At 37.9% G+C, this 13,588-nt stretch overlaps 3 protein-coding genes and 2 long non-coding RNA genes across 12 annotated transcripts in view; 1 reads left to right on the forward strand and 4 right to left on the reverse strand.

Annotated features, from left to right (window-relative positions):
* Positions 1-40: 40 nt before the first annotated feature.
* Positions 41-3,435, reverse strand: LOC111458760. Its single transcript, XM_023101561.1, has 6 exons — positions 2,988-3,435; positions 2,787-2,890; positions 1,687-1,784; positions 1,021-1,238; positions 487-536; positions 41-392 (listed from the first exon to the last, which is right to left on the reverse strand). The coding sequence occupies exons 1-6, from the start codon at positions 3,355-3,357 to the stop codon at positions 351-353; spliced, it is 882 nt and encodes a 293-aa protein (XP_022957329.1). The 5' UTR covers positions 3,358-3,435; the 3' UTR covers positions 41-350.
* Positions 3,436-3,745: 310 nt separating this feature from the next.
* Positions 3,746-5,530, reverse strand: LOC111458171. The gene is made up of 4 exons (XM_023100674.1): positions 5,081-5,530; positions 4,934-5,001; positions 4,648-4,711; positions 3,746-4,093 (listed from the first exon to the last, which is right to left on the reverse strand). Exons 1-4 carry the CDS (start codon positions 5,181-5,183, stop codon positions 3,948-3,950), a joined length of 381 nt encoding a protein of 126 aa, XP_022956442.1. The 5' UTR covers positions 5,184-5,530; the 3' UTR covers positions 3,746-3,947.
* A 78-nt stretch (positions 5,531-5,608) lies between these two features.
* On the reverse strand, positions 5,609-9,957 carry LOC111458170. 8 transcript variants are annotated; one of them, XM_023100672.1, is made up of 7 exons: positions 9,394-9,957; positions 8,919-9,163; positions 7,840-7,940; positions 7,613-7,747; positions 7,032-7,504; positions 6,071-6,684; positions 5,609-5,979 (listed from the first exon to the last, which is right to left on the reverse strand). In XM_023100672.1, exons 3-7 carry the CDS (start codon positions 7,847-7,849, stop codon positions 5,871-5,873), a joined length of 1,341 nt encoding a protein of 446 aa, XP_022956440.1. In that variant the 5' UTR covers positions 7,850-7,940; positions 8,919-9,163; positions 9,394-9,957; the 3' UTR covers positions 5,609-5,870. The 8 variants fall into 8 exon arrangements, with proteins under 8 accessions (XP_022956440.1, XP_022956434.1, XP_022956439.1 ...); XM_023100666.1 differs by having other exon boundaries at positions 7,032-7,747; positions 8,919-9,016; XM_023100671.1 differs by having other exon boundaries at positions 7,032-7,747; positions 7,844-7,940.
* A 1,085-nt stretch (positions 9,958-11,042) lies between these two features.
* Positions 11,043-13,588, forward strand: part of LOC111458645 — a 12,902-nt gene continuing 10,356 nt past the window's right edge. Inside the window, exon 1 of the long non-coding RNA XR_002713161.1 lies at positions 11,043-11,102. This is a non-coding gene — a long non-coding RNA (uncharacterized LOC111458645). The remainder of the gene's footprint in view (positions 11,103-13,588) is intronic.
* Positions 11,579-13,573, reverse strand: LOC111458644. Its single transcript, XR_002713160.1, has 2 exons — positions 13,424-13,573; positions 11,579-12,022 (listed from the first exon to the last, which is right to left on the reverse strand). It is a non-coding gene; the product is annotated as an uncharacterized LOC111458644 (long non-coding RNA).

Below are 13,588 nucleotides of genomic sequence, written 5' to 3' on the forward strand. Positions count from 1 at the left end.
AACCCAAAATTTGGAAGATTTGTTTGAAAAATCACTCAACTTTAAAATAGAATTGATCTGTAAATTCTGTATAAACTGCAAGCAAGGGAAAACCAGTCATCCCCATCAACCAATGACAGTGTTGTTTATACAATTGAATAGAATTTAATGATATTTTTAGAAACAACAATCTTCTTCTTCTTCCTTTTTCGTTTTTGGGAATGAAACAACCTGTAATACACTTTCTCGTTTAGTATTTCACCACGAATTTCTTCTCAACAGCCCGTTCTTTTTGTCATGGAAGCCAAGCCATGATCCTATTAAAAACCCCATCTTCCCTGTTGCATCTTCTTCTTGTTGTGCTTTATGTTCTAACTTGTGGCTTTGGACTTGGAATTTTCTTCTTCGACATCCTGTATGCAGCCATGAAGTTTGCAGATTAGTTTAAAATTGGGAGCTGGCATAGTGTGACTATGTGGGAAGACCAAAAGGGAAGCATAAACTGACCGAGTTTTCAATCTTGTCGAAGTCATCATCGAAGCTTTCGTCACCATCATCTGGAAAAGAAATGACAACCAACATAAATACAAGTTCAGAAGGGGCTGGCTGTTAGAGCGTAGTTTAGCGGCCATTTTAAGAGGACAGGAATTAGTTTTCGCCCATTCTGTATTTTAGCAGTTGACAAGTGCATCCATTTACTTGAGTATGGTAATTTTCAAAAGGTCCCCACCATGAGACTAAACTGGATTCTGGGGTAAGAATTTTGCTGATGGAAGACCCCAAGGAGAGTAGCGTGTAGACCGAAACTAGTTAAATCGTCAAATGAATCGGATTCGGGGGAAGGTAATATAAGGGGCTTTGGCTCAGAGGAGGATCAACCTGAAAGAGGTTGTCAGGTCCTCTTGTGCCACCTTCTCGAGACTGCCTTTCTAAAGAAAGGAGGAGGAGTTTTTTCCTTAATAGACTTTGCTACGATCCATTGAAGAAAAAAGAAAGTCTAGAGTCTGGGGTGCCCCCCTTCTCGAGAGGATTTAAATTTACCTGCACCTCCTGCGTCACTGTCTTCAAGATCTCCCAAAAGAAAGGTATCCAAGTCTTGATCAGCAGACGATGGTTTGGAAGCTGTACCCTTCAGGTTCCTTTCCGCCTCTTCAACTTTTTCAGAGGCTCCAACCGACGGAGTTTGCTTGGCTTCATCATCAGCTTTTCGTTGTTCTTCAGATTTCAGCTTAATCTCTTCCATGTATTTCTTCTCGTATCTGTATATTTTAACCATTGAGGGTGTAAACCAGACTCATTTGATGATAAGTTAAGAAAACGAAATTAGATGCAGCAACCTGACAACAGTTCACTTGTCAGTGTGATACCTATTCTACATGGTATATTATGTCAGGCTATACCACCATAGTACAACTTTCATGATTCCTAAAGTTCTTATACCTTCAAATGTATTAATCACGTGTTTTCTCTAAACGAAAAACCTTGTATTATATATGTAAGCCAAATTGGTGCATACAACAACAGGGTTTGGTAGAAACTATCTTCCATAGTGATGAAGTCGACAATTAAATTTCTCAACATGATAGAAACACTGTATTAGATGCTTAGCATGTGGTGGCATATTTCTTCAATAAGAAACAACGAAGCATTCAAGATTGATCTTAAGATTGGGCGGAAGGAGCTTCAATTAAAAGAAATGCAACTTACGGAGCAACATGACTGCTAACAAGTGTAAAATATATCCTCCAGAATATCCTTTCTTTCATAATTCTCGGACATAGTTCATATCTTAATCTTGAAATTTCCTGAAAAAGAAATCAGAAATAAGGGCGTTTTTTTAAATTGTATTTGGATGAAATACGATTCAATTATGACTATCCAGCTAAAATGAATTCGATGATCTACTGTTGCTGATGAACCTGGACAAAAGCTAACAACTCTGAACTGACAGATGAATCAAGTGCAGCTAAAATTTATGTGTTCATCTGGGTCCGGTGTAACATTTCTGCATCATCTAGGATCAACAGTAACTAAAATTCTTGAAATAATCTCTCAAGCTTTCGGCATTACCACAGGCAAGAATTGGATTTCCAAACACTAACAAATATCTTAAGACAAGGCCACTTGGTACCAGTTAACCGATTGATATGAAAGGAACAAGCATTAAGCAATTGTATCAGTCCAATTCATCATTTCACAAGGGAGAAATGAAGACCACCAAAGTGAAAAGGCAACAAGTTGTGGTGTTTCCATTGTTTAACATAAGAACGGTTCTTTCTCCCATATGCCTCTTCACAATTCTTGCTTGTCGCACAAGTTCTCGTTTAAGAGAATGAGATCCATCTCTACTTAGCATGTGCGAGGCACCAATTAAATATACAGAAAAGGCTGGACGCCAGACTTTTGATTTTGAAAAGCATATTCAACAATAGCTTTTGAAAGTAGCAAGAGTGAATTTTATTTCGGACGAAGATATTTGCAATGATGCAAATGAGGTTTAGAACCAGAAAAATCAAATAGAAATTTAGAAAAGCAATGGATAGAAAATAAAAACCAAGTTTTCAGCCGAATCGTGATTTAGTTGAATTGAAGGACTCGGCTTGGTTCCCACCGTATTCAACCGTATGTTTTTCAATTATCTAAAAAATGTAGTTTTATTTGAAAGGGAACAGCGCAATATCCCCCGAATGATAAACAATTGGAAACCAAAGAAACAAATCACTAGAAACAAGAAATTCTAGCCAGATGCTACATGATTTGATTGAGTTTAACTAATATTACGAGGATATGAAACATTTTAATTTCACCTTGACATTGGTGAGAACCAACGTTGCATGCTGTTCTTGCCATTCCGTCAGATCCTTGCGCACATTCGAGGCTGTAACCGCAACGTCAGACGCTTCCGGTTCGTCTACATTAATCATAAAAAAACAATCCCCATCAATTACGCATATAGAATAATTACCAATCCAAAAATTGACCATCACATTCGCCAAAACTGCTCCTACCTTGGATCGGAAAGTTCTGGAAAGTAGTTGGAGTGAAGCCACTCACAAATTCTCTCAGATCGTCGTTGAGGCCAAACTTTTCAAGCTCGGACTGAGAATGAGGCGAGGGAGCAGATAAATTGGGAATGGAAATGGAAGAAAGCTGAGGAGGAATAATGTCGGCGACGTTGAGTGATTTGAGGTGATCGGCCTGCTTGATGGCGGCCGTTTTGATGAGATCAGCAGTCTTGGAGGCCTCGGCGGCGAGCTCCTTGGACTTTTTGGCAGTTTCCGAGACCAATTCGGAGAGTGTGGAGGTCGACGTTAAGGTCTGGGATTTCTTAGCCGCTTCTTCTGCGAACGATTTCGCTCTCTTCCATAAATCCTCCATTGACTCTTCTTCTTCTTCTTCTTCTTCTTCTCGCTTCGTTTCTCTGTCTGTTCTGCTCTGTCCACTATTGTTACCGGTACGCGCTTTATTTACATTTACAAGCCTTTATTCCGCTAAATTAATTATTTGGATTCTCCATTTTGGGCTTTGGCCCATTTACCTTCCTGCTAATCTAATGATTTGGACCCTCCATATATGGGCTTAGGCCCATTTATTTTCCCGCTATATTAATTAATCGGATTGTCCTTTTTGGGCTTCGGCCCATTTCTTTTCCCGCTAAATTATTAAACATGTTTTTTTTTTTGTTTTTTTTTTATTTTGCTCAAATAAAATATAATTAAATAAAAGAAGCATTAAAATAATGTTTTGAATTAAACTATTGTTTAATAGAGAAATGATAGTTACATACATCCACAGACCTCCAAGTGGGTCCCACTAATTTAATAATTTTAATTATAGTAAGCCTCTAAACTAGTCTGCCATTTTGTCGGCCATAACATATGGGCTAAGAATGCAAATCCTTCATTTTCATGGGTTAAAATTGGAAAAGGAAAAGAAATGAAGGGGTTAGATTAGAAATTGAGATAACTTCAAGGACGTTGGCGAGACATGTTATGTACGGGACGGCGCCGTTTTATGTGAGCGTAGTCCATTGTGAAAAACCGCGACGACATGTCGGCCACATTCCCCCACTTTCTCCCCTTCCCTTTGTTTTCCTCCCTTTTATAAGCCTGACCTGTAAATATGACGATTAAATTAATACCATATCTCAAATGCATTCATTAAAAAATATTACCAAATATTCACATCATCAATATCCATAACCAGGATGTGACAACACGATGAACGATAATTGATATATACTCATTTTAGGCAGAAATTCAATCTACAAACTCTGACCGCTTATTGATATGACAACATGATGAACGGTAATTGAAATGTACTCATTACACCGCTTATTGATGTGACAACACGATGAACCAACGAACGAATGGCTAAAGTAAAAGTAAAAGGCCAACTAATCAAAACAAAAGATATTCATGAAGTGATTTGAGAACAAAAATGGCAGGAAAATTATCTGAAAGTGAAGATATGTATCAAAAATGTGAAAAAGAAAGTACATTTATTTAATGCATTGTTACTCAAAAATGGCAAGCCCACAAATTTTCCATCTTCAAGGAAGCAATGTTGCAGCAGTTTTTAGTCAAAGAACTGGCAAGATTACAGATATGACAGGAATGAGTTATTTAAGAACTTGCATACTTTTGGGCTTTCTTTGAAATTGCATACCTGAAACAGTTTCCTTCTGCTCATCTTCTTGTTTGGAAGCTTGGAATCCGTGAGCTTCAACAACCTGTTTCCAGGAAAATCATCAGTGATGTATATCACAACTTCAACAGCAGAGAATGAACACAGATAGAACAATGCCCAGATGGTTTAGAAGAGTTGGATATTAACAATGAAAAACTTAGTTCAAAAATGTTTTTACGAATTCGAAAAATCATTCCAAACCGGCTCTACGATTATGTTCGTAATGTTCTTTTATAACTTATTTCAAAAGCATTCTCAAACCAACCTTCGCTTCTTCCAACATTTTGAACTTCCTTGACAAAACGAGACGAGGAGAATGCACTGCTTCAGTTGCTGCAAGATCACAAATAACTCCATTAAGAACAAGAACAAAATGTAGAAGAAGGAGAGAGACATGACTGAATATACACACCTTGCAAGGGAGAAGACTGGTCAAGAGCATGCGAGGAAGCAAAAGGTACCGAGAGAATCAATAGAGAAACACAGCAAAGCATGGCCATGAGTATCAAACCCATATCTTAAGAGTATAAGACTTCCTGCCTATGTGTGTGGCCAAACAAATATATATATAATACACAAAGAGAAACAGAGAGAGAAAGAGGAAAACAATATGTTATTGTTCACTTTTGGGGAGGATGGCTTTACACAATTCAGGTAACTCTTGTCACCACTATACGCAGTCACTTTTTTGTTTATATATTATTCTATAGCAGTGTTGAGCACCACAAGTTTTTCCCACTCCACCAACCAAAGGCTTTTCTTTCTAAGAAATTTATTTTTCTTTCACGTTGTGTTTGGTTTAGCTAAAGCATGAAAACACTCGGGCAAGCCAATAAGGGCGCAACCCAACTGACTGAGACCTTTTACAGTCACCATGCTGGTTAAGAACAAGTAAAACAATGTTGATCTGCAGCCTTTTCATTTTTATAATCACTCAGTGTTCGAACCAACAAACATGTATTTCAGCTAATCTTGTAAAATGGCCTTACATTATGTAAACATTCTCTGTAAGTTGAGCAGAAATGGGCCTTTTTTTGAACTTAAATTCTATAACCTGTTGATATTGCATATGAAAGAGAGCCGGACAAATGAAGGTAAAGCGGTAGAGATTGACTATATTCATGTGACTCGGCAGGAAAAAAAACTTGGGTAAAATGCATATTTTAGACACTAAACCTATGGGTATAAATTAGTAGAAGCTTTCAGAATCTACAGCATAGAAGGCCTTGTCTCCAACCCCGAAGCTTCCGTAGATGTTTTTGATCAGCTTTAGCCATTCTAACAGGACTACTGTTCCATTCGGATTGTAATCTGCAGGAAGATAAACATTTTGCTCCCATTAATTCCGGACGATAATGATTAGAAGAAATATGTACACATTAAGAGATATCAAGAGTTTTACATGGGAAAGGCAAAGGAATGGGTGCTGGTCGTGCTGCTATCAGAACGACGAGAGATGCTGCCGGAGTAACCTATACGGCCCGAATTAGACAACAGACTCCCCAAAGATACCATAGAAGAGACACTTGCTTCACCTACGCCATGTTGAACTTGGCTTGAAACTGAATAACTATCAGAATTCCCAACTTCTGCCTTATGTAAGTCTTCATATTCCACTCGTAGCAAGTCTTCATACTCCACACGTTTCGGGTTACTACTGTAATCGTAACAATGTGCTTGACATTTGTCAGCTGAAGCTAAGCGGTTGGAGCTGCTACTGTCTAGGCAATCCACCGAGGCACTGGTCGAAGGAGCTGAAGAGTTCAAGCCACCATTATCACAATGCTCCAGTCCATCACTAGCTGTGGATGCAAAAGAATTGAAATCAAAAGTAATGTTTCCTTTGTCCATTTTACTATTGTATGATATATCCTCCGCAGAATCGCTATTTTTGGGCTCTTCAGCTGCTAGATCTGAAGAAGCTACTTCTGATATTTCTTCTCTGGTGTCACTATAAGATTCTTCAGCTACACATGCCAAAACAGGGACTTCCAAACTCGTAGTTTCGATAAAAACCTGCATGAGAAGAAACAAATACAGTCACCTTCTAACACACAAAATTCCCACAAGCATAATTACATCATGACTAAGTTGAAAGAGCCAACAAGAACTCAAATTAAAAAGTTTCAGTCATAGCCAACCCCCACCCCAACATTCTTTGGCTACAACTAGAGAGTTTTAAACTAACATACTGATAACAACGTCCAGAGCTCCAAGAGATCCATACAATTAATTGTGCATAACACTCGACGAATGATAATGCGAGCTAGAAACAAGAACAGTAATGAAAGTCTCAACTAAAGACAGTGATACATGTTCTTGATGTAGGTTGAACATCCATTATGCCAAAAGAAAAAACATACCTGTTCAGACTGAGGGTTAGGCTCATTCTTATTGTTGGTCAATGGCTTTACGCTCTCTGTAAACAAGTCTGTCATTGGAAGATTTAGTATATCATTGTCAGTAAAATAATCCACATCATATTCTGCCTCGGGTGTTCTAGCCAAATCCTCGAAATCGCTTTGTTTGGGTGAATCCTTTTTGCCAAAAGATTCCGAATGCTCTGAATCGTCGGAAGCAAACATATCTCCTTCCTCTAGCGTTCTTGCCAACTCGTCCTTCCAATCTTCCTCAGGAGGGAGAATGACACAGACAGCCTTCTCATCCAAACTACTACTACCACACAAGAGCTTATCTCGAGAAGGTACTCCGTCGTCAATACAAATATCCTTCACAATATTGCAGCTGTTTTCTTTGTAACAAACTATGAGTTCAGGAAGTTGACATTCAACAATACTCTTTTCCATGTATAACTCCGAGTCTTCCTCAAACAAGTCTACTTTAGAAGAATTAGTGATTGATGGCACAAAGGCTTTAACTTCGTCAAATTCATTAAGATCATCAAGACCTACAACACTATTCTTGTGATTGGCATCCTCGTTACTTTTGAGAAGGCCTGTAAAATCTTTATGATCTTCAAGCTTCATCCCACCAGAGTCAAGAGCATCGTTATCACACTCAAAAGACTTGGGAATAAACTTGGGGCTAGCATCTGAATGGGAAACTACAGGCTCGCCCTCTGTAAAAGAAATAAAATATAAATCCCAAGGAAAACTTTATTTTCTTCGACTTTTTATGGGCAGGGGCAAAGGGGAAGAATATGAGATTTACCAACTTTCATGATTCACATGGACTGTTCAAATGGAATTTGTCAAGACATGCATCAAAGTTGGCTTGATATGGCTATATTTGGAGAGTCTGTCATTCATAGGCTAGAAAAGTAAAGTGAAAAAAACTAAGTCAAAACCTTCCACCATCGTACAATTACACAATAAATTATCAATTTACATAGCAGAAGGTCAGCTCAAGAAGTATAAAAGAGGCCAACTTTTAAGTTGTAAGTCACAATTAGAAAGTTTTCGTAGCAATGGTTCCCAGAAGTCAAAAAACAAGATTATCATTCCACTGACTATAAGCAGGGAAAGGAAAAAAAAGAAGCCACTCGAGCACTTTCACTACTTAGAATCAAGAACTCGTGGTGCTTTTCTAATATATTATCCTACCTCGCAAGGGAGATCCAGTTAAGAACTTAATTTCCAAGGGGTAGACTAAATACCCTAAACAATAAACTGTACACATGGAATTTCAGTGTCCTGTTCATACAAAAAGACAGAAATTTTGAATTTATGAAATCTTCCTAAATCTGAAAGGAAAAACAAAACCCAAATCAAAATATTAAATCGAAGTGTATCCGATATCGGCCCCTCTCAAAGTACCCACCACCCTTTTTTGTCTGGTAGTCCCAATTAGATCCGACCATTTTGTAAGTTAATCTTAAAACTAGAAACAGAAAACTACAAACAAGGCTGAAAGAAAATTCAAAAGAACTGAGAGAAAACCCATATAGGAATTCACCAATTCTGTGCATTGCTGGGTGGAATCAAAAGAGAGAATCCAAATCATGGTATGAATCAGAAATCTAACTAACAAAGCAGATCTAATTAACCCCATTAAAAAAATGCTACATCTGTTGACTTATATAAGAGCTACAAAAGGGAAATCCCAAATTTCCTTTCTCCATGATCATGGAAGAGAGGTTATCCAGTTGGTGCTTCAACCAAAAGGGGTTAAAAATAAATGGAGAAGAAAAGCATAAAGTGGAAAATGATTGAGGAACCATAATCCCTTGCACATCAGTTAATACAGAAACAAGAAAAGAGAAATGAAGATGCAAGAAAAGGAGAGAAAACCTTGAGGCCTAGAGGAACAGAGGAAAATGCACTCCACAATATGTTACAGCAACTGTACAGAAGAACCCCCCAAAGCAACCAGAAACGAAGAGGGGCGCCTGAATAGACATCAAAGATTATTACGACAGGCAGATGAGAGAAGGAATAAATGGGGTATGGACATAGAGAGGGGGAGAAATGAGTTGTTATTATCTGTTTCACTGATTGAAGGTCAACCATGAAAGCCACTGTCTCTTTCTCTCTCTCTGCAATTAATAAGGGAAGTGAACGGCTAGTAAAATGGGTTGTTTTTTAGCACTTCCATGCATTCTCCAACCCTTTTTAAATTCTTTTTTAAAACTAAAACCCAGATTCAAGAACTTCCCATCTCCCCAAACATGGAAATATTTTCCCGGAAAAACGAAAAAGAATGATACCTCACGCTCACACATACACACAACATTCAAATTTCAGAGCGGCTAAAAATTTGTTTTACCTAACGCGATTGATTCTGGTTTCCAATCCCGAAGAAGCCGCTGTGATATATCTTTTTTTAAATCGATTGAGCAGCAATCCCGAATACCCTCCTGCAGTCACTCCCGGTAAAATTGGAGAGAGCTTGATTTGATTAGACCATCCTCATCTAAAATTAACGAAGAATCAACTGTTGAGAGACACCTTTTCTGGAGCTGACATTCATGTCAGAAAGTGTACCCTAGAGGGCTTTTTTCTCTTGCTCCAAAGTCAAAACCGGACATGTTTCCATTTCCACCACTCCAAAAGCAACCGCCGGAGAATTTATATTTGTTTTTGTTAATCGGTTCTTCTTTTTTGCCGGCCAAAGTGAGAACAGGGGGAACTAGCTGGACGGAGTTGTTTCCTTGGGAGTGCGATTAGAGTACTCTACCAGGCTGGAGTTAATGTGCTTGATTTCGACTGCTGCTTCCTTCCCTCGTCTCTTTGGATTTTACCCGAAACCTCTGTTCTGCGCAGGTTTCCGGATCAGAACCGGCCCCCCCTTTTTCTCTATGTTTTTGTGTGTCCGTTTTTCTTTGCTATCATTCTGATTTGGGCATTGGGATTCTCAATTCATCACTCTGATATCATATTATCATATTAGATGGATTCCCACTCTCCACAACCCTATCATATTAATTTTGCTTTAGGCCAGTATGATATTATCTACTACCTTTCATGATTTTGTTTTTAGCTTCTTGAAAAATCTTCGTACTAGGAGATATAATTTTTTGATTATAAATCCATGATCATTCCCTAAATGAGCCGATTAAGGGGGAGACATTAGCCGATTAAGAGGAGGCATACTTCGAGGGAAGGTGTTGAATGATGAAAGTCTCACATCAATTAATTTAGAAAATGATTATGAGTTTATAATCAAGAATACTATCTCTATTACAAGGTTTTTTGGGAAGTTCAATGCAAAGCCCAGTAAACAATATCATACCATTGTAGAGAGTCGTGTTCGTCTAATAGTATTGTCATATTTTTTTTTATGTACCACAAATATTGATTACAAGCATTAAATATTTTTAATTTTTTTTACCATAAATGTTTTACCATAAAATGTCAACCATTAGATTATCATATATAGGTTTAAAAAGTAAAATAAGTTCATATTACAAATATGATAGGATGAATATCCACGTGGAATTTTTTTTTATATAAAAAAAAGTTATCTCATAACCATTTCCATTGACATATTTGTCTGATTGTCACTTGAAGTTATTATTCGATTACATTTAGGTCTTCGCTAGCTCTAACTTTTATTATAATAATATTAATTAATTCAACTCTTTGGGACAAATTTGTTTGACAAATTTTTAAAGCAATTTTTGGATTGTTTCACGCAAATCGTTTCTAATGATCCAACCTAGTAATAAAATAGTATTATTAGGGAAACTATTTGTTTAAGTAAATTTGTAATATAAAATGACACGTATGCATGAACGTGAGAATTGACACATGATGTGGCATGTCCACGCATTCTTACGAGTGGTGTGGCTTGTGTTGAGTAGCTTTCTTCTTTATTAGGGAGGAGTTTCCACGCCCTTATAAAGAATGTTTTGTTCTCCTTTCCCACCCACATGAGATCTCACAATTCACCCCCTTGGAGACCTAGCGTCCTCACTAGCACACTGTTCCGTGACAGGCTCTGATATCATTTGTAACAGTACAAGTCTACCACTAGTAGATATTGCCTGCTTTTAAAACGCGTCTACTAGGAAGAGGTTTTTACACCCTTAAAAGGAAGGTTTCAGATCTCACAATGTGACTTAAGTGTTGACCTGATACAACTTAACGATAAAAATATTGGATATGAAACTAAGAACGGTCGGAAACAGAGACCGAGCAGTTGTAAAAGAACCTAAAATGAAGTTGGGATTGGAAAGGTAGGCAGGCATGATAAAAGGGAAGCGAAAAAAGGAGCAAGAAATGTAGGCGTAGGGTCCTCAGAGAATCCATGGGAAAGAAGACATCATGAACAACTGACTGTCTGTTTGTCTGTAAGGAAGGGGGAAGGGAAGAAAGAGAGACAAAGATTATGTTATGTTTGGAGTTTATAGTCAAAACGCAACCTTAATACTGCAAAACGACAGGAACAGAGAATAGAAGTAGAGATGGGTTCAAATGAGTAAGGACAAAAACAAGAACACAAGAGACCATTTTATCAGAGCCGGTCGGCCACCCAATTTTCCACTCCTACTCAAGATCTTCCTTCCCTTACAACATTCAAAGGCAATTTTGATGGATAATAGAATAGAAAGCAAATGTGCCTGCAACTCTATAACCAAGTTCAATACATATAACTAAATCATAATCCAGACCTTAAAGATTCGTTTCATTAGCATTGTCGGGGTCGTTGATACCTCGTAAATACAGAACATAGTAAAAATACCTCGACTCGACGTATCTTGAGGCTATTACTGTCCCTGTCACAACCTTCACTAGCTCGCACCTGGGTGTTCGAACCACTTGGCTGTTGAGACTTCTTGGACCGTAACCAGTGGGAGGAGAACTTTGTATTACTAGAAATGATGCAGAATTACGTTCTTCATTTTTCACTGAGTGCCGACACACACACATATATAGATGACTTGGGACATTCCCTAATGTCATTCATGTATCAAAAACAGGTACTTAATTAAGCATTATTATTCATGTATGAACCTAATACATGTAACTAAGAATGCATGTATTATCTACCGATGAATCTTCATGTACATGTATCTACTCATAATGTACCTATGAAGGACTCTTCAATATGAATAGCAAGTCAAAATACTCTAAGGCTTATAATCTCACTTGCATCGTAGAAATCATGGACTATCTATCAACTTGACGTGAAGTCGGCTTTCTTACGTGGAAAGCTTTAAGAAGTGTAAGTGAAGCAATCCAATGATTTGGTGTAGAAAGATAAAAGAGGATAAAGTATATAGGTTGAAGAAAGCTCTGAATCAAGCTTCGAGGGCAAAGTACTATGGCATTGATTCGCATTTTGAAAAGATGGAATTCGTTTTAGGTGAAGATTGAAAAGGGAGGTTCATTCAATGAAGAATGTTTGAAGTTTTTAAGAAGAGCACGATAAAGAAATTTAAATGACAGATCTTGCTCAAATGAGACATTTCTCATTTATTTTCTGTCTCATTTATTTTTGGAGTAGACGTTACTCAAACGGTAGTTGGCAACTTTATCTATTAGAAGAAATAGGCTCAAGGGGTGCTTAAATGTTTTAAAGTGGATGAACGCACATTTGGAACTCCATCAGAATTGGGTTTGAAGCTGCGAGAGGTTAATAATAATTACTTTATCTCAACGAGACCAAACATGATGAATGATGTTAGCATGATAAATAGGTACATGGAGCATCCAATGGCTGTTACTATGCAGGTGATATGCATATGAATGACCACAAAAGCACTTCAAGAAGTGTTTTCATGATAAGTTTAGGAGTGATCTTCAAGGAAACAGCCGATTGTGACACTCTCAACTACAAAAACAGACCACTTCGGTTGTTATCTATTGTGATAATTTGTCAACTATCAAGTTGTCTTAAAATCTTGTGTTGCAAAGAAGAGTAACTAGATCTATGTTCGGTTTCATTTCTCGAGTGATTTGTGTAAAGAAGGCATTGTTGAGCTCGAGTTTTATAGAAGTGATGAGCAAAACGTGTATCTATTCACGAAGCCCTTAAAACCACTATTGTTCGAGAAGAGTCACTTATAGGTACATGTATGAGTGAGTAGATACATGTACATGAAGATTCATTGGTTGACAACAAATTGTTATGTGCATTCTTCTTAGTGACATGTATTAGGTTCGAAGACAAAGCACCTCTTGCATTGATGCAAACAAGCAATTGGCACAGACAAGAAAGTCAATTCATCAGACAGATATTTCTCACTACCCAAAATGCCTAAAAACTTCAATTCTTTCTCAAATTGGAACCGGGAAACTTTATATTTCAAAAAAGAAGAGTTCTTAGAAGGTCAAGATTGCAAATTACCGACCTGGGTCATTGAGAAATCAACTAGAAATTGAGCTGGACATGCATGTGCCATAGGATTCCGAGAGTTTCCACAGAATCCCTCAGCTGCAGAGACCCAACCTCATCGAGGGTATCGTAAGCGACGGCGGTGGCACAAGGCCATAGCATTCGAGGGGGGGGGGGGGGG

This window comes from Cucurbita moschata, unplaced genomic scaffold, assembly GCF_002738365.1.
Source record: "Cucurbita moschata cultivar Rifu unplaced genomic scaffold, Cmos_1.0 Cmo_Scf00021, whole genome shotgun sequence".
Lineage (NCBI taxonomy): Eukaryota > Viridiplantae > Streptophyta > Magnoliopsida > Cucurbitales > Cucurbitaceae > Cucurbita > Cucurbita moschata.